Below are 21,628 nucleotides of genomic sequence, written 5' to 3' on the forward strand. Positions count from 1 at the left end.
TCTATTCCCACTGCCACTTTCATTGTCACCTTGTTGCTCAGAGTCCTGTCAATAACTATGTATTTTCCCCATACATTTGACCTCTTAAGAGTACAACACTCCACACTTACCCAGATTAGACTCCATTTAACATTTCCCTGCAATCCCCTGATGACCATCTTCATTGTCTGCCTCTCTGTCAATTATTGTGTTGTCTGCAAATTTACTGACCAACTAAATCTATGGCCACTTTATCAGGTACAGCAGTGGAAGCTGGTATGATCATCTACTGCTGTAGCTCATCCACTTCAAGGTTCGATTATGTTGTACATTCAGAGATGCTCTTCTGCACATTGCCGTTGTAATGTGTGGTTACTTGAGTTACTGCTGCCTTCCTAGCAGCTTGAACCAGTCTGGCTATTCTCATCTGACCTCTCCCATAAACAAGGCATTTTCCCTCACAGAACTGCCACTCACTGGATTTTTTTTTTTGTTTTTTCATGCCGTTCTCTGCAAACTCTAGAGTCTGTTGTGTGTAAAAATCCCAGGAGATCAGCAGTTTCTGAGATACTCAAACCACCCCGTATGACACCAACAATCATTCCACAGTCAAAGTCACTTACATCATGTATTCCCAATTCTGATGTTTGGTCCGAACAACAACTGAACTTCTAGACATGTCTGTATGCTTTTATGCGGTGAGTTGCTGCTTCATAATTGGCTGATTAGATATTTGTATTAATGAGCAGGTGTACAGGTGTACCTAGTAAAGTGGTCTCTGAGTGTATATCATCAATAACAGAGGACCAGCACCAATCCCTATGGAACACCACTGGTTGCCGATCTCGAAACTGTTACTATTTTACTGTATTATTGTACCTCCAGCTGGCATGTATGGGATGTTCAGGGAGGAATAGCACCTGAAGGGGCTTACCCTGTCTATTCTGGGGCAACCCACTCACTATGGTCCCCACTAGACTCTCAGTTCCCACTCTGGCTCCAGGTGGAGGTTTGCATGTGACAGCAGCCATATTCTGGTACACAGCTTTGACAGGTGGCCTAAACCAGATGAGGGTAGCCAGCGGGCCTCATGCCCCAGTGAGACATGGACATGCCTGTCTGAGCTTACGGAGTCAGTTACAGCCACCTGGGTGATGAGATCCAAAGGCCAGGAAGGCAGTTCTGCAATGCTTCATGGAGAGAAAAGGGCATGACAAAGCACAGAAGAAGTCATCATTTGCAATCATGGAAGACCCAGTTCATACCACTGGACCCAAACCACTGACGTTGAGAGAGTGGAACTGCCCCAGTGCAGTGGATTTCCACTTGAAAAACTCTCCTGTACGTATTTCTTTGCAGTTCTCAAAGAATTGCATAAAGCTGTTATCATCAGAAATGATAACTGATGACCTTCTTCACTGTCCACTGCTCCAAAAATTATTGTGTCATCTGTACATTTACTAGGGTATGAGGCCTGCTGGTCACTCTACATTTTTGACTAAGTCATTTTTATGTACTGTTTATCAGAAATAATAGATGTCCCAGTACCAATCCCTGTGGAACATCACTGGTCATGAACCTCCAAAACTTACGACTTATTACTTTGCTCTACTACCTCTATAATAACAATCCTTTCCTGAACCTCTTCCCATTCTCACTCTTTGCCATTATCATGATATACTGAATGAGTATTTTGCATTAGTCTTCACTGAGGAAGACATCAGCAATATACCGAACATTTAAAGGTGTCATGGAAGAGAAATATGCAGAGTCACAATTACGACAGAGAAAGTACTCAGGAAGCTGAATAGTCTAAAGGTAGATAAATCTCCTGGACCAGATGGAATGCACCCTTGTGTTCTGAAGGAAGTAGCAGTGGAGATTGCGGAGGCATTAGCAATGATCTTTCAAAAGTCGATAGATTCTGGCTTGGTTCCGGAGGACTGGAAGATTGCAAATGTCACTCTGCTATTTAAGAAGGGGGCAAGGAAGCAAAAAGGAAATTATAGACCTGTTAGCTTGACATCAGTGGTTGGGAAGTTGTTGGAGTCGATTGTCAAGGATGAGGTTACGGAGTACCTGGAGGCATATGACAAGATAGGCAGAACTCAGCATGGTTTCCTTAAAGGAAAATCCTGCCTGACAAACCTAGTGCAATTTTTTGAGGAAATTACAAGTAGGCTAGACAAGGGAGATGCAGTAGATGTTGTGTATTTGGATTTTCAGAAGGCCTTTGACAAGGTGCCGCACATGAGGCTGCTAAACAAGATAAGAGCCCATCGAATTATGGGAAAGTTACATACGTGGATAGAGCATTGGTTGATTGGCAGGAAACAGAGAGTGGGAATAATGGGATCCCATTCTCGTTGGCTGCCGGTTACCAGTGGTGTTCCACAGGGGTCTGTGTTGGGGCCGCTTCTTTTTACGTTGTATATCAACGATTTGGATTATGGAATAGATGGCTTTATGGCTAAGTTTGCTGATGATACAAAGATAGGTGGAGGGGCCATTAGTGCTGAGGAAACAGAGAATCTGCAGAGAGACTTGGATAGATTGGGGGAATGGGCAAAGAAGTGGCAAATGAATTACAATGTTGGAAAGTGTACGGTCATGCACTTTGGCATAAGAAATAAACGGGCAGACTGTTATTTAAATGGGGAGAGAATTCAAAGTTCTAAGACGCAACGGGACTTGGTTGTCCTCGTGCAGGATACCCTTAAGGTTAACCTCCAGGTTGAATCGGTGGTGAAGAAGGTGAATGTAATGTTGGCATTCATTTCTAGAGGAATAGAGTATAGGAGCAGGGATGTGATGTTGAGGCTCTGTAAGGCACTAGTAAGACCTCACTTGGAATACTGTGTGCAGTTTTGGGCTCCTTATCTAAGAAGGGATGTGCTGACATTGGAGAGGGTTCAGAGAAGATTCACTAGAATGATTCTGGGAATGAGAGGGTTAACATATGAGGAACATTTGACCGCTCTTGGACTGTACTCCTTGGAGTTTAGAAGAACGAGGGGGGACCTCATAGAAACATTTTGAATGTGGAAAGGCATGGACAGAGTGGATGTGGCAAAGTTGTTTCCCATGGCGGGGGACATGACTTGAGGATTGCAGGGCGCCCATTCAGAACCAAGATGCAAAAACATTTTTTAGCCAGAGGGTGGTGAATCTATGGAATTTGTTGCCACGGGCAGCAGTGGAGGCCAAGTCATTGGGTGTATTTAAGGCAGAGATTGATAAGTATCTGAGTAGTCAGGGCATCAAAAGTTATGGTGAGAAGGTGGGGGAATGGGACTAAAGGGGAGTTAGATCAGCTCATGATGAAATGGTGGAGCAGACTCAATGGGCCGAATGGCCGACTTCTGCTCCTTTGTCTTATGATCATGACCTACAGCACTCTGCAACATCCTGATGTTCTTAATCTGAGAAAGTCCCATCTTGTGGGAAACTTCCTAAAGCAATTTGGCTCCAGGTGTTCAGGGAGCTGTTGACAATGTACCTTGGGGTCCATGTCCACAGATCCCACAAAGTTTCTGCATTCGTCGCTTGGGTGGTTAGGAAGGTGCATGATGTGCTGGCCTTAAGTAATCAAGAGACTGAGTTCAAGAGCCATGAGGTAATGCTGCAGCTTTACGAAGCCCAGGTTAGACCACACTTGGAGTATTATGCTCAGTTCTGGTTATCTCATTATTGGAAGGATGTGGAGGCTTTAGAGGGTGCAGAGATTTACCAGGATGCTACCTGGATCAGAGCATACCCTATGAGGAAAGATTGAGCGTACCAGGCCTTCTCTCTCTGGAATGAAGGAGGATGAGAGGTGTCTTGATAGATGCGTACACAATAAGAGGCACAGATCATGTGGATGGCCAGAGACATTTTTCCCCCAGGGTGGAGATGGTTTATACGAGGGACAGTATAGGAGGGATATCAGAGGTAGTGTTTTTTAATAAACACAGAGAGTGGTGCATGCATGAAACCCCCTGCCAGAGGTGGTGTAGAAATAGATACATTAAGGACACTTAAGAAACTCTTAAGATACTCTTAAGACACTTAAGATACATGGACGACAGAGATTTGGGGGGTAGCATAGGAGGAAAGGATTAGATTGATCTTAGAGTCGGTTATAAAGTCGGCACAACATTGTCGGCCAAAGGGCCTGTACTGTGTTGTAGAGTTTTATGTTTGATTGACATTCTTTGGTGGAAATGGAGGATGTTCATAGATCAGTGATCAGCATATGATTTTTGCTCACATCTTTTGGTTACAAACCGATCCTAGAAGTGCAGGCAACACCCCATAGTCAAAGGAAAATGTATGAATACCTGAGGGGAAGGGGAAAACTTGCTCCGTTTGAATCAAACCTCGGAACATGTTCACAGCGAATGACTTGGATTCCTGTGAAGGGAAAAATAACATATTACTATCACACCACCCCGATCTCTCAACACATATAGAAAAGATTAGCTTTAAATTGTCACATGTACATTCAATACAGTGAAATGCTTCAATTACATGAATGACCAACACAGTCTTGGGATGTGCTGGGGGCAGCTCACAAGTGTTATCATGCTTTTGGAGCCAACATAGCGTGCCCACAACTTATTAACCCTAACCTGTCCATTTTTGGAATGTGTGAAGAAAACAAAGCACCTATAGGATTCCTACATGAATGCACCAATTCATTACAGACAGAGGTGCGAATCTCACAGCCAGCACTGTAAAGTGTTGCACTAGCCACTGCATTGCCATGCCACCCCAGCTATATATGGTTAGACCGGGAGTAGCACCAGTCTAAACTTGTATCTGCAATCCCTCATCCCCACAGTCATTCCAGGAATTTTTCTGTATCATCTCACCAATACCCCCCTGCCTTGGCAGGGCTTGTTCCCCACCACTCCCCTAACTCCAGCTATATCTTCTGGTTCCATACATGCATAGCAAACCTTCAGGCCCGTTGGCTGAGCAGACAGACTCTGGGTCAGAGTCACGATGACGTGTATAGGGAGAATGGTCCACTGTCAGGAGTATCAGCTGCTCAATAAGCACTTTGCAGCATAAGCCATGAATGAATGGTGAAACAGATACAATGGGCCAAATTGCTGAATTCCACTCCTATGTCTTACAAAAATGGCCACTGAAAGTTGGAGAGAAGCAGAGGCTTCCATTTCTGCGCTGCCTTTAGTACCAGCTCCTCGGCGCTTCACAAGTCATAAAGTCCTCGTTTGCAGTGTTGGTTGCAATGATGCAGATAACAATGTAGTGGCGCCCAATCACAGAAAGATCCCACAAACAGCTTGATGATTATGGACAGATAATCTACTTTTTTAGTGAATAATGTTTTACTGAGGACAACTCCACACACACACACACACACACACACCTACCTCTCTCTCTCCCCCCCCCCCCCCCCCATAAAATAGAGTAGAAGCCAGAGACTTCCCATCAAATATTCCCATGGGGATTGGCGAAAAGAATGGAGGGGATTGTCAGAAGTACATTTTCTTTTTACACAGAATGGTGAGTGCATGGAACTCCCTATCAGTGGTGGTGGTAGAGACTCGTACACTAGGGACATTTAAGAGACAGGCATATGAATGATTAAAAAAATGAAGAGCTACAAGAGAGGGAAAGCTTAGACTGATCTTGGTTAAAAGGTTGGGACACGTTGTGGGCCAAAGGGCCTGTACTGTAGTGTTCATTGTTCTATGTTCTAAATATGGATTTCTCTTGACACCACCCTTCCCACAGTGCAGCAAATGCTCTCTGGACTACTATACCCCCATACCCCCGTCACCTCAGCACCACTTCACTGACTGTGCAGGGCTCCCCTCACTCTCCCTGTGACAGTACTGCAATTTAATGCACTCTCTCTTCGACAGCTCCTTCAAGACCACACAGAGTATTTTGATTCACATTTCACTATCTGTTGACAGCCTTTAACCTATAGAGGGAAGTAGACAGGCGTGTTAGAAGAAATGGCAGGTAGACAGGGAAATTTAAAGATAATGATTGGAGTTATTTATCACACGTGTGTCAAAACATAGTAAAATGTATCATTTGCATTAAATCAAAGATCTGCTGGGGGCAGCAACAAGTGCCGCCACATTTCCGGTGCCAGCAGATCATGTCTACAACTCACTAACCCTAACCTATATATCTTGGGAATATGGGAGGAAACTGGAGTAGCTGGAGGAAACCTACAGTTAGTGGGAGGACTACCAACTCCTTTCAGACAGCAGCAGGAATTGAACCCCAATTGGTGATTGCTGATGCTGCAAAGCAATTGTGCTTGCCGCAGTATAACTGTGCTGTGCAATTTAGTGGGGGGGGGGGGTTTACGGGATTGGATTGTACTGTCCAAGTACAGATCCAATAGGCCAAATGACACCTTTTAGTGTTATAAAGTTAGAAAAGGGTTGGTACATTAATTGGTGTCAGTAAATTACTCCAGTGAACATGAGAATGGTAGATTCTGGGCTGAGGCTGTGGAAGTGGGGTTGTTGGGAAGATGGGGAGATAAAAAAAGGGATTAGTGAAGTTGATGTTGGTGTGGGTAGTGGGTCAAAAGGCCTGCTTCCTTGAAGTGTGTGTCTCTTTTTCTGACTCTCAGACACCGTTAAGCCGTGGCTGTCTCAGGCAGCAATGGGCAGTTACAGCCAATGCCTGTGGACTAGAACACGTGCACAGAGGAGGAGCCCTCAGCACAGAACACAGTCTACCACTGGGAGCAGCATGGCAGTTAAATACCCATCGGGTTCAATTCCCTATGCAATCTGGAGTTTATACATTCACCCTATAACTACGTGGGTTTCCTCTGGGTGCTCCAATTCCCTCCCATATTCCAAAGACATTTATGGACATGCTATGTTAGCATTGGAAGCACACTGTCACTTGCAAGATGCCCTCAGCAAATCCTCAGACTGTGTTGGTCATTGACACAAACAATGCATTTCACTGTACATTTCGATGTACAGTATGTGTGAGAAATAAAGCTGATCTTTGTCTAACCTTTACCACCCTATTTAATTTCCAACTATTTAATTACAGAGTTCCATCTGGCTGTTTCACCAGCTGACATACCATGGCTACCATCCTCCTGTCCATCGTAGATGTGGTTGCTGTGGAAGCAGTGGCTGATTTCTCCAGGACAGCCTGAAGTAAAAACAAAAAGTGAAACACGGTGAAGCAGGTGACCGGGGGTTGGGGAGAAATGGAGAGAGTGGGTGCCTCATGATTCATCTAGGATGTGACGAACCATTATACTGTCTACTTCCATTAACCTGCAACTGGACTATAGCCCTCAATACCCCTATCATCCATATATCTATCCAAATTTCTTATTCACGTTGAAATCGAGTTCGCACACGCCACTTGCGCTGGCGACTCATTCCACACTCATGATCCTCTGAGCGAAGAGGTTTTCACTCATAATCCCCTTAAACTTTCCACCGTTCACCCTTAACCCATGACCTCCAGTTGTAGTCCCATCCAACCTCAGTGGAAAAAGCCTGCTTGCATTTACCCTATGTATACCCCTCATAATTTTGTAATTTTCAAATCTCCACACTATCTTTCAATCTGTCCCTATAACTCAGGTCGTCCAGACCCGGCGACACTCTTGTAAACGTTCTCTGTTCTCTTTCAACCTTATTTACATCTTTCCTATAGGCAGGTAACTAAAACTGCACTCAATACTCTACACTAGGCCTCACCAATATCTTTATACAACTGCGACATAATGTCCCATCTCCTGTACTCAATACTTTGATTTATGAAGGCCAATGTACTACCCTATCCACTGTGATACCATTTAGAATGAATTAATGGATCTACAAACGTTTGTATATTCCCAGATCCCTTTGCTCTCCTGCACTCCCAATGTCTAAGAGCTACTCAGTTGGTCCTATCGATGTGCAACACCTCGCACTTGCCTCCATTAAATTCCATCTGTCATTTTTCAGCCCATTTATCCAGCTGCAAGCTATGATACTTTCGTCTGTGTCTGCTACACCCCCAATATTGGTGTGATCCGCAAATTTGCTAATCCAGTTAACCACATTATCATCCAGATCATTAATATAGATGACAAACAACAAAGGACCCAGCACTGATCTTTGCGGCACTCCACTCCTCACAGGCCTCCAGTCATCCATCTTCTTATTACCACTCTCTGGCTTCTCCCCCTCTTCATCTCAAGTTCTCGATATTTATTGCTTACAATTTTTTTTACCTCTGTATTTGCACAATTTCTTATCTTTTACACATTTGTTGATTGTCTGTCCTGTCAGGTGATTCTACTATGTTTCTTGGATATACTGTGTATGCTTGCAAGAAAATGAATCTCAGGGTTATATATGCTAACCTATATGCATTTTGATAATAAATTTAATTTGAACTTTGATTACAGCACCTGTGACCCGGGTCTGTAACGATTTGCAGTTTCTCCCTATGACCGTGGAGATTTCTTCTGGGTGCTCCCGTTTCTTACCACATCCCAAAGACATGTGGGTTAATAGATCAATTAGTCACATGGGTAAAACTGGCCAGCACAATCTTGTTGGACCTGAAAGGCGTATTACTGTGTTTTATCTCAGATAAAAAAGTAAATGATCAGTCTTTTTCCCTAGGGTAGAAATAGCAAGAACTATAGAATATAGGTAGATAGATATTTTATTGATCACAAAGAAAAGTACAGTGTCGCAGTAGCATTACAAGTGCAGATATACAAATGTACAAATATTAAGAGAGAAAGAATAAAAAAATAAGACGCCTCAAACAGTCTAACAGGACTCTAGCTATAAGTCGACTCATTTATAGAGTCTAATGGCCAAGGGTAAGAATGACCTCATATAGCGCTCTTTGGAGCAGCGCAGTTGTCTTAGTCTATTTCTAGAAGTACTCCACTGTTCAGCCTAGGAGGCATGCAGAGGTTGAGAAACACTGTCCAGAATTGCCAGGACAGGAGGTACCTAATACAGAGGCCATTGAATGTATTTCTGTCGGTCTTCCTCTGCTGCAGCCCATCCAATTCATGGTTTAATATGTCATCCGTTTAGAAATGCTTTTATGCACACCACTGTTGTAACATGTAATTACTTGAGTTAGTCGCCTTTCTGTCAGCTTGAAAGAGTCTGGCCAATTTCCTATGACCTCTTTCTTTAAAAAGGTGTTTTTGCCCATAGAACTGCAGGTTACTGGATTTTTTTTTTGCTTTTTGCACCATTCTCTGTGAAACCCTTGAGACTGTTGTGTGTGAAAATCCCACAAGATCAGCAGTTTCTGAGGTACTCAAACCACACCGTCTGACACCAATAATCATTCCATGATCAAAGTCACTTAGATTACATTTCTTCCCCATTCTGATGTTTACTCAGAAAAACAACTCAACTTCTTGAGCATGTCTGCATGCTTTCATGCATTGAATTGTTGCCACATCTGCACTGTGATCACATCTGATAGAACATAACACGGTACAGACCTTCAGCCCATAAAATTCTGCTAGCCTTTGAAACCTACTCCGAGATCAATCTAACCCTTCCTTCCCACATAGCCCTCTAGTTTCCCTTCATCCATGTGCCTGTTTTAAGAATCTCTTAAGTGCCCATGTACCTGCGTCTGCCACCACCCTTGGCAGGACATTCCATGCACCCATCACTCTGTAAAAAAAAAACTACCTCTAACATCCCCCATACTTTCCTGCAATCACCTTATAATTATACTTCCTCCCCTCCACCCCACCTCTTTTCCTCACTTCCCCCTCTCCATTCTTCATTTCCCCCCTCCCCTCTTTCCATTCACCCCATCTCTTTCCTATCTCCTTTGTTTTTCTTGCAGCACTCTCCCCAACCACCACCCTGTCCACAATCCTCCCTTGTTCAAGGTACAGCTGCTGTAACCTCTGCCCTACATTCTAGCACCATGATTCAGTGCTAAGTGCAGCTCTGGCAGGCTGTGACCTCTCGCCCAAAAACTTACACAATCACCAACTACAACAAACCAGAGGCACTAGTACAAGCTGACTGACAACCCCACTGTAACCCACTCACAGCAGAATCTTTTGGTCACAGCAAGTGAGCATGAAGCTGAAGCCAACCTTCTATCTACAAGTACCTCCTGAAGTACCTTGTATTCAATTAGCAATCCCTGGAGTGAAAATAACCTGCTTATTATCTAAAGCAACACACATAAAATGCCGGAGGAACTCAATAGGTCAGGCAGCATCTACAGAAATGAATAAACAGACAATGTTTCAGGCTGAGACCCTTCACCAGGAATCACCCTGAAATATCGATTGTTTATTCATTTCCATAGATCCTGCCTGGTGTGCCGAGTTCCTTCAGCATCTTGTGTGCTGCTTGGATTTCCAGCATCTACAGAATTTCTCTTGCTTATTATCTACACATCATCTTTCTCCTCCAGTCCTCCCTCTATTTGCACCCTCCTCCTCTCTCCTCTAGCCCTCCCTCCCTCTCTTCAAACCCTCTGCTTTCTCCCTCTGAATTCTCTTCCTCTCTCCCTTCCTCTGCACCCACCTCCAGCTTTCTCTCCCTCCCGCTGTCTGCATCCTCCTCCAGCTTGCTTTCCCTCCCTCCTCCGGCTGTCCCTCTCCATGTTCCCTTCACCATCCTGTTCTTCTTCAACTCATCACCTCCCCGATCTCTGTTGATGCATCCAGACCTTTGATCCTGCCTGTTGCTTTAACACTTCTGAGCCTCTCCACCCTTCCTTTCATTTTTGACCACTTCCCTATTTCGTAACCCACCCAGTAGTACAGCTCCCCGACACCCGTGTTCCTCCAGCTCTGGCAACCAGACCAAAGTTCAAAGTACATTTATTATCAAATATGTACACTATATATTACATTGAGATCCGTCTCCTCATAGGCAGCTGTAAAACAAGGAATCCCGACAGAGCCCATTAAAGAAAGACAGTCAAACACCCAATGTACAGAAAACAAATTGTACAAACAAAAAATTATGCAAATAAAATTCGGAACTGAAGTTCAGGAAAGTGAGTCCAAATCAACAATGCCAATTACTTTCTTTTTCAATCTTTTTATTAGTATTAATAATATTATGAACAAAATACAATTAATATATTAATGAAGGGATTACAAACATACAAATTCCCATTACACATGAAGGAATACATAAGCAATGAATACAGTATAAATAAGTTTTCCCGAAACATGAACCATATAGTATATATATGAACAAGGTAAATCTAGATATTTCATAATATATAATATAAAAAAAAGGAAAAAAAAAATAAAATATATATGCAAAGTTGACTAACCTACTAATCTAGTATCTAAGGAAAAAAAAGGAAGCAAAAAAAGAAAAAAAAAACTAAAAAAAAGAGAGAAAAAAAGGGCTGTTTATAGTATCTCACAAGAGTACATAAACATCAACGTCGTCAACTCCGATCCTCTCAACATAAATACGATTAAAGCTGAAAAAACCAATAAGCTTGGCACAGGGTCGTATTATATCATATGAAAATATTGAATAAATGGTCTCCATATCTTTTCAAATTTAATAGAAGTATCGAATACACCACTTCTAATTTTTTCTAAATTTAAACATAACATAGTTTGAGAAAGCCAATGAAATACCGTGGGAGGATTAATTTCCTTCCAATTCAACAAAATAGATCTTCTAGCCATCAAAGTGAGAAAAGCAATCATTCGACAGGCGGAAGGAGATAAATGGAGTGAGTCCATCATCGGTAAACCAAAAATTGCGGTAATAGGATGGGGTTGTAAATCGATGTTCAGAACCGCAGAGATAATATCAAAAATATCTTTCCAATATTTTTTCAAAAGCGGACATGACCAAAACATATGAGTTAAAGACGCGATTTCCAATTGACATCTGTCACAAATAGGGTTTATATAAGAATAAAAATGAGCTAATTTATCCTTGGACATATGGGCCCTATGTACAACCTTAAATTGTATTAATGAATGTTTGGCACATATAGATGATGTATTAACTAATTGAAGAATTCTGTCCCAATTCTCAATAGGAATAATAAGATTGAGCTCTCTTTCCCAATCATTTTTGGTCTTATCAAGGGGCACTGAACGTATCTTCATAATTATATTATAAAGTTTTGATATAAGCCCTTTTTGAAAAGGGTTTAATTCAAACAAACTCTCCAAAATATCTGAAGACACAAAATTTGGAAACGTAGGAAGTACTGTACTTAAAAAATGCCTAACCTGTAAGTATCTAAAAAAATGAAATCAAGGCAAATTATATTTATTAGATAATTGCTCAAAAGACATAAAACAGTTGTCCGAAAATAAATCAGAAAATCTTAATAAACCCTTAGTTTTCCAAGCCAAAAAAGCTTGATCTATAATTGAGGGGTGGAAAAAACAATTAGATACAATAGGAATATTTAAAACGAATTGAGTCAACCCGAAAAATTTCCGAAATTGAAACCATATACGTAAGGTATATTTAACTATCGGGTTGTCAATTCGTTTCAGCAATTTAGAAAGAGCAAAAGGGAGAGATGTCCCTAAAATAGAACCCAGAGCATAACCTGGTACCGATTTAATTTCCAAACTCACCCAATGAGGGCCAAAAGGACCATCCCATTCTTTCAACCAACATAACAAATATCTAATATTAACTGCCCAATAATAAAATCTGAAATTGGGTAATGCCAACCCACCTTCCTTCTTTGTCTTCTGTAAGTATGTTTTACCTAACCTGGGATTTTTATTCTGCCATATATATGAGGAAATGTTTGAATCAACATTAGTAAAAAAGGATTTTGGAATAAAAATTGGTACCGCTTGAAAAATATATAAAAACTTAGGTAAAATAACCATCTTAATAGCATTAATCCTACCTATCAGAGATAAAGATAATGGTGACCACTTAGTAAACAAGCCTTTAATCTGATCAATTAAGGGTAGAAAATTAAACCTAAATAATTCTTTATGGTTTTTTGTGATTTTAATCCCTAAGTAAGTAAAAGAGTCATTAACTAATTTAAAAGGTAAATTACCATAGCTTGGGACCTGTCTATTCAAAGGAAACAATTCACTCTTATTAAGATTTAACTTATACCCAGAAAACTCACTAAATTGAGCCAACAATGATAAGACTGCTGGAATAGATTTAACAATGCCAATTACAATCGATCCAGGAGCCCATTAATTGCAGGCCACAGCTTCAGTTCAGCGCAGAGTCAAGCAAACCTCACGGAGAAGCAATCTGAACACCAGCCCATCCCTTGACTATAGACACGACACCCTGACCTTTTCAATCTGGCCCGATCCTTAAGTCAGCAAAACAGTGGGTAGCTCCCTGCCGCTTCAATATGCTCTCGAGCCCAGGGCCTGCTGCTTTGATTCGGTCCAAAACTGACCTTTTCAATTTGGCCCAGTATTTAAATTGATCAAACCTTGGCTTCTGCTTCACACTCGGGCCCAGGCCTCACCACCTTAACTCTGCCTCACCTCAGTTCTGCCACTTTGAATTGCCTTCAAGTCTACTGCAGCACCCAAACATTGGCTCATTCCCTGCGCTTTGGTCTGGGGCCTACCGCCTCGATTCAGCGCGTAAATGTCATGCTATAACTGTCTTGGAGCTTTGAGAATTCAGTCCATACTGTCAAAATGTCAAGCCATACATGCACTTCAAAAGTGCCACTCCAAGAGGGAAGTTACAGGCTACTGATTGCAAAGATCATTGTCCAGAAAAAGTGTGATTAATAAACTAGTTAAGTTATTTTTGCTGCCAATAGGTCATCGCTGTGCTTCAGCGGCACCATTGTAAACCGGACTACTCTCTAACAATTCACTACTGCTAGTTGTGCTATCAGTTGAATCCCAAGTTCAGGATTGCCTCCCTAAACCTCAGTCTCTCTTTTGTGATTTAGATTCTCTTTGACCAAGCATTAGATCATCTCCCCGATAACATGTCCCAGTGTTATACTTCCCATGATTCAGAATTACTTATCTTTGTTTCAGCCTGAAACACTGACAGTTTAAACCTCTCCATAGATGCTACCTGACCTGCACCATCTTGTGTGTGTTGATCAAGATTTCCAGCAACTGCAGAATCACTTGCCTTTGTGAAGTGCATCATTTGCATTAACAACCCACACATTCAAGGATGTGCTGGGGACAGCCCACAAATGTTGCCACACATCATAGCATGCCCACAATACGCAGCAGAACAACACAGAACACAGCAAGCAACTAAACAGCAGCGGGAAAGACCCGTTCCTCCCTCCCACCTCTACGCAAACACAGTCCTTCATCCACAGGTAACAGTGCTTTGGGACATTTCACAGCTATTGAGTAGGTGCCATAGAAACAGAAGAAAGAGATCATTGAATGGCCTGGTCCTACTTGTTTTTCTTCATGTTATTGTGGGGCCATGATATAAGCAGGTAACATGTATAAAATGTTGGTTGGCCAACAGTGAAAGAACCTTTCTCTTGTTGGCAAGATGTTAGTGCACTGGCAGCAGTTCAGAGAGAGTTTATTAGACTGATACCTGGAATGGCTGGGTTGTTCTTTTGAGGAAAGGCTGGACAGCTAGGCTTCCATCCACTGGTGTCAGAAAAAAAATAAGACCCTGAGAGTCTCAACAGGTTGGGTGTAGAGAGTATGTTTCCCCTTCTCAGAGAATCTAGAACTACGGTCACTGTTTTTAAGATATTGATTCACCGATTTAATTCAAAGATGAAGTGAAAATTTTCCTCTCAAAGGGTTGAATCTTTGAAACTCAAAGGATTGTAGAAGTGGGATATAAATAATTTGTAGGAAAGTTAGACTGATTCGAAGTTCAAAGTGAATTTATTATCAAAGTACATATTTGTCACCTCATGCAACCCTGAGATTCATTTTCTTGCAGGCATTCATAATACATACAAGAAACACAAAGAAATCAAAAAATGAAAGCCCATATCCAATGTGCAAGAGACAACAAACTGCAAATACAAAACGAAAAAAAAAGAAAGAAAATGAAAATAAATGAGCAATAAATATCAAGAACTTGAGATGAAGAGTCCTTAAAAGTGAGTTAGTAGGTTGTGGGAACAGTTCAGCTTTGGGGTGAGTGAAGTTGAGTGAGGTTATCTCCCCTTGGGTTCAAGAGCCTGATGGTTAAGGGGTAATAACTGTTCCTGAACCTGGTGGTGTGGGTTCTGTGGCTCCTGTACCTTCTCCAGATGGCGGCACCAGGAAGAGAGCACGGGCTGGATGGTGGGTGTCCCTGATGATGGATGCTGATTTCCTGCAACAACTTTCCATATAGATATGCTCAGTGATGGGGAAGGTTTTACCCGTGATGTACTGGCCTGTATCCACTACTTTTTAAGAATTTCTATTCAAGGGCATTGGTGTTTCCATAACAGGTTGTGATGCAACCAGTCAATAAACTTTCCACCACACATGGTTTGTCAGTTTTAGATGCTGAATTTTTGAAAACTTCTAAGGAAGTAGAGAGGCTGTAGTGCCTTCTTTAAAATGGCACTTAAGTGCTAGAGTCAGGACATGATAACACTGAGGAATCTAAAGTTGCTGACCTTCTCCACCTCTGATCCCCCGACAAGGAAGATGGACTGTGGACCTTTTCAGACTTACAGCTTTATATTCAGTGTTTTTTTTTTAAATCGCCAATTCTTTTTCTGTTTTGTTGTACAAGGGGAGGGTGCTTGGGAATTGATGTTCTGTTAGTTTTGTTGTGAGGAGGAGGGATCGTTTTGGGGGGGAGGGTCAATGTTTTGTGCAGGGGGAGGGTTTTATGATCAGGATGCCATTAGAGTGAGTGTGTGTGTGTGTGTGTGTGTGTGTGTGTGTGTGTGTGTGTGTGTGTGTGTGTGTGTGTGTGTGTGTGTGTGTGTGTGTGTGTGTGTGTGTGTGTGTGTGTGTGTGTGTGTGTGTGTGTGTACGCATGCACACGCGTGTTTTTGTGTATGCGTGTGTGTGGTGGCAGGTTTACTGTTACTATCAGAACAACTTTCATGTTCTTTGTTTCGTGGCTATCTGGAAAAGATACATTTCACAGTTGTATATGGATACATGCTTCGATAATAAATAAGAAGAGGACTCCTCCTCCTGAATCAATAACTAGCTCCTTGGTCTTGCTGACATTGAGTGAGAGGTCATCTAGGCCTCATATGGAGCCAGTGATCATTAATGGAGAATGTGTGGAGCAGGTTAAGACCTACAAGTATCTGGGAGTACAGTTAGACGAGAAGCTAGACTGGACTGCCAACACAGATGCCTTGTGCAGGAAGGCACAGAGTCGACTGTACTTCCTAAGAAGGTTGGCGTCATTCAATGTCTGTAGTGAGATGCTGAAGATGTTCTATAGGTCAGTTGTGGAGAGCGCCCTCTTCTTTGTGGTGTCGTGTTGGGGAGGAAGCATTAAGAAGAGGGACGCCTCACGTCTTAATAAGCTGGTAAGGAAGGCGGGCTCTGTCGTGGGCAAAGTACTGGAGAGTTTAACATCGGTAGCTGAGCGAAGGGCGCTGAGTAGGCTACGGTCAATTATGGATAACTCTGAACATCCTCTACATAGCACCATCCAGAGACAGAGAAGCAGTTTCAGCGACAGGTTACTATCGATGCAATGCTCCTCAGACAGGATGAAGAGGTCAATACTCCCCAATGCCATTAGGCTTTACAATTCAACCGCCAGGACTTAAGAACTTTTTAAAGGCTATTATTAATGCTTTTTGAGATAGTGATTTAGATGCATATCATATTTTTTACTGAGTTAAGTATTGTATGTAATTAGTTTTGCTACAACAAGTGTATGGGACATTGGAAAAAAAGTTGAATTTCCCCATGGGGATGAATAAAGTATCTATCTATCTATCTATCATTGTGGCCCCACTCAGCCAGATCAGTGTGATCTCCCTCCTATATACTGATTTGTCCAACGACAGTAGTTTTATCAGCAAACTTAAATATGGCATTGGAGCTGTGCTTAGCCACACAGTTATAAGTGAAAAGCGAGGACAGCAGGGAGCAAAGCACATAGCCTTGTGGAGTATCTGTGCTGACAGAAGTTGTGAAGGAGATGTTGTTGACAATTCAAACTGACTGGGGTCTGCAAGTGAGGAAATTGAGGATTCAGTTGCACAAGGAGGTATTGAAGCCAAGGTCTTTAAGCTTATTCATTAAGGGACGTTACTATTGAATGCCAACCTGTAGTCAGTGAAGAGCATCCTGATGTATGCATCTTTGCAGTGGAGATGTTCCACATTTGAGTGAAGAGTCAATGAAATGGCAACTGTTATAAACCTGTTGTGACAGCAGGTGAACTGGACTAGATCCAAGTCACTTCTCAGGCAGGGTTCAACGTATTTCATCATCAGCCTCTTAAAGCACTCATCACAGTGGATTTAAGTGCTACTGGATGATAGTCAGAGGCAGATTACTATGTTCTTCTTAGGCTGCAGTAAAATTGAATCCTGCTTAAAACAGGTGTGAGAGGTTAAAGATATTGATGAACATTCCAGTCAGTTGACCAGCACAGGTCTTTCCATAAGTTCACCCTCCTAAAAGAAGCTCTCATGCCAGCCACAAAGCTTGAGATCACAGGGTCATCAGGTGCTGTGGGAGTTTGTGAATGTTTCTCCTTGTTTTAATGGTCAAAGCAAGCATAGAAGTTATTGAGCTCATCTGGGAACAAAGCCTTGTTGCCACCTATGCAGCTTGGTTTCACTTATAAAAAGTAATAGCATTCAAGCCCTGCCTCAGTTGTTGAGAATCCTACAATTTGTTCGCAATTGCCACTTCACATGTGAAATGGCTTTCCAGAGATCGTACCTGGACCTCTTGGTCGCCAAACCTGAATGCCACTAATCTGGCAGATTGTAGATTTCATGGTTCATCCAGGGCTTCTGATTGGGCATGACTTTGAATGATTTTGTGGGGTCATACTTATCTGACTGTTTTTATAAAGTCTGTAACGACCCATATTGCATTTGTTCAGATCCTCTGATGAGTCTTTGAACATGGGCTAACTTACAGCAAACCTGTAACAACTTTTCTGCCTCCCACAACCAGCTCTTTGTTGTCTTTATCTCTGGAGCCTTACTCTTTAGCCTCCACCAGTATGTAGGTAGGAGGATACCCAAGTGATCAGATTTTCTGAAATGTAGTCTGGTTATGGAACAGTAGGCATTTTAAATTGCAGTAGTTGAGTGAACTGGGACCCCTGGTGCTGCAGGTGATAATATTGATGATAATTGAGCAGAGATTTCTTCAAACAAGCCAGATTGAAGCCCCAACAATGATTTGAAAGGCATTAGGGTAGGTTGTTTCTTGCTTGATGACAGCACTCAATACATCGAATACTTGCTTAATGTCGGCTTCAGGTGGTATGCAAACTGTGGTTAGGATCATGGAAGAGAACTCTCCTGGTAAGTCAAACAGTTAGCACTTAGTCATTAGATGTTCCAGGTTGGGGAACTAGACAAGACTGCTGCATCAGAACACCACAAAGTGTTTATCTTTGTGGTGCCTACCTTTTGCCTTTCACGAATTAGCAGTCTAGTGTACTGAGAAGCCCTCGGGCCTTATCAACACATTTAGCGTGTCCAGAAAGAGTAGTCTCCATGAAATGGAGAATGCAGCAATTCTTCCTTTCCCTCCATTACAGCAATCTTGCTGGTAGGTCCTTATTCTTGCTCTCCAGCAACTGTACATTTGTACACAAGATGCTAGGTAGAGGGAGTTCCACTCCTCGGCATTTCAGTCTAGCTTGGAGTTTCCCCTTTCTTCCAGCCATGGTGATGTACCTTGGTCCCCTTAAAGGTGCTATACCTGCATGCTTGAGAGTTAAGTCCAGCGAGTCCTTCAGAAGATCATGAAGTCACAAGTTCGTTAAGTCAGTTCAAAATTATGTTAGTTAAAGGGAAGTTACATGCTGCAGATTGCAGTGAGAGTAGTTAAGATGTATATTTAGAAGTTTTGTAAACTGCCCACAACACATCACCATGGTTCACCAGGACCATCTTATTGCAGTGTTCTTGATAGGTACTGAGTAGGCAGTGTTGGGTTGGAGTATAGGATTATTTATCTTGTATTTTCCTTAGTTTAATATTCTTATGCTTGTTTGGATTTTTATATAATCAACTACAGTATATACACGTAATAGGATACAGTTGTTTCTGTATTTTTCTAGAAGCTTCTTAGATTTCCGTAGCAAGTGTAACGCCACTTGAATATTTTATAGGTTAATTGTTATCATTGGGATTTTGTTTATCTCTCATCTACGCACAAAACAACCACAGCTGTTTTATCGCTTCAACTTTGTGTTCTCTCAGCTCTTTCTTTGATCATTCTTTGTTCTTGCAACACTGAATAAAAAGGCTATAAGCAATAAGTTTTATGCCTCATTCTTAACTTGCAAAGCATTAACCTCTAACAACAGGAATGCGGAATCAAGGTTATTACCAGACCCATCATCAACATATAAAATGAAGGAGAGGCTCATGGGGCTAAGGAATCCGACCCTACTCTTAACTCTCATATTGTTTGTATTTGAAAATTTCAGCAGGAAAAGACATTTTCTTTTCTGTACAGATCTCAGCTGACTAAGCTGTGGTGCTGCCTAAATCTTGTTCTAAAGGAGAGGATCTCCTCACAATAAAGACACATACTCACTTACCTGGGTGGCCTGCGAGGCAAAGAGACGACCATTACTGACCAAAGGACAACAGGATGGAGGGTACCATAGACTGCAAGAGACACAGGGAGAATGATTAACAATGCACAGTCTGGAGATCCACGGATGTTCCCAAATCCTCTCACTCTCTGCTCTATGATGCACCCTGAGAAAAAAGTGTAATCATTCAATCTAACTTCTTCTCTTGTGGAAGTTATAACAAAACATGGGTTCAGGTAATGTCCAGGCAAGAACAGTGTACAGAGAGTGTCCGGTCAATCTGACACACTTCAGCACGCAGACAACCCGACATGCCTTGGCGCGCGGATGACCTGATGTACTGACACTGAAGAGGGTTCAGAGGGGGTTCCTGAGAATGATTCCAGGAATGCAAGGGTTAATGTATGAGGCGTGTTTGTTTGCTGAACCTATACTCACTGGAATTCAGAAGAATGGAAGGCCATGATTTCAATGAAACCTATTGAATGCTGAAAGACCTCGATAGAGTGAACGTGGAGAAGATGTTTCCTATGGTTGGGGAGTCTAAGGCCAGAGGACACAGCCTCAAACCAGAAGTAGGTCCACTGAGAACGGAGATAAGGAGGAATTTCTTTAGCCAGAGTGGTGAATCGGTGGAATTCGTTGCCTCAAGTGGCTAAGGAGGCCAAGTAGTTGAGTATACTTAAGGCAGAGGTTGACAGATTCTTGATTGGTCAGGGCATGAAGGAATATGGGGAAAAGGCAGGAGAATAGAGCTGAGAAGGAAATGGATCTGCCATGATGAAATGCAGAGTAGACTTGATGGGCCAAGTTGCCTAATTCTGCTCCTATATCTTATGTTCTTATACTTCCTTACAACTCAGGAGGCGGCCATTCAATCCATCAAGTCTATTCTGGTTCTCAAGAGCTTTCCCATCAGTTGCATTCCTTCACTCTCTCTCAAAACCAAGTCTATTGTTAATATTATAATTTGCATTAATAACTTATTTAGAACTAAGAAAGTTAATAAGAGGTTAGGTCACCATCAGCTGCATTCTCATTAAACAATGGGCCACTTGACCTTCTCAGAAGTTAAAGAAATAGTTGTATTATAAAAGCTGGGCACTGTTTCAGCCCCTCCCACCCACTGTAATTAGCAGCTTCACTTTATTAAGCATCACAGTCAAGTATAATCTCCTCTTAGAAAGTAATTACAAAGAATAATTGAACACTGGTCTTTCTCTCCAGGAGGCTGGAATACAAAGGAGAAGGAGAGATGCTCCAGGTGCCTCATGTCTTGGTCAGACATCTGAAGAAACTGCATCAGATCAGGGTTCAGCACTGCAGGGAGTAGGGATCTGCGTCAGTGGAGATATAGCAGAATGACAAAGGAGATGAGGAGGTTAAATTATCGGTACGGATTGTGCAAACTTTGTATATATGTGTGTGTGTGTGTATATATATATATATATATATATACACACATTCCCTGTAAGTACAAGGGGCAGCATGATACCATAATGATTAGCATAACACTGTTACAGCACCAGCCACCTGGGATCAATTCCTGATGCTGTCTGTACATTCTCTCTGTTACTGTGTGGGTTTCCTCGAGGCGCCTGGCTTCCTCCCACATTTGTACAGGTTGGTAGATTAATTGGTCATATGGGTGTAAATGAGCAGCATGGCTCGTTGGGCTGGATTAGATTAGATTTATTTGTCACATGTACTTTGAAACATAGAAACTTGTGTGTCCATGACCACAGTCCAAAGATGTGCTGGAGTCAGCCCACAAGTGCCGTCATGCTTCCAGCACCAACATAAGATGCCTATAACTCATTAACCCTAATTGTGTGTCTCTGGAATGTGGGAGGAATCTGGAGAACCAGCAGGAAACCTGCGCGGTCACAGGGAGAACATACAAACTTTTTACAGACAGCAGCAGAAACTGAACCTTGATTGCAGGCACTGTAAAGTGTTACAGTAATTGCTACACTACTGTGTTACCCTCTAAATAA

General features: G+C 42.2%; 1 protein-coding gene across 1 annotated transcript in view; it reads right to left on the reverse strand.

Moving 5' to 3' along the window:
• Positions 1-21,628, reverse strand: part of LOC140729828 (very long-chain specific acyl-CoA dehydrogenase, mitochondrial-like) — a 113,681-nt gene that overhangs the window by 87,174 nt on the left and 4,879 nt on the right. Inside the window, exons 2-4 of the mRNA XM_073050041.1 lie at positions 19,635-19,704; positions 7,060-7,131; positions 4,302-4,374 (exon numbers count right to left, since the gene is read on the reverse strand). Coding sequence (XP_072906142.1) covers positions 4,302-4,374; positions 7,060-7,131; positions 19,635-19,704 — 215 coding nt within the window. The remainder of the gene's footprint in view (positions 1-4,301; positions 4,375-7,059; positions 7,132-19,634; positions 19,705-21,628) is intronic.

Source organism: Hemitrygon akajei, chromosome 6 (genome assembly GCF_048418815.1).
Source record: "Hemitrygon akajei chromosome 6, sHemAka1.3, whole genome shotgun sequence".
Taxonomy (NCBI): Eukaryota; Metazoa; Chordata; class Chondrichthyes; order Myliobatiformes; family Dasyatidae; genus Hemitrygon; species Hemitrygon akajei.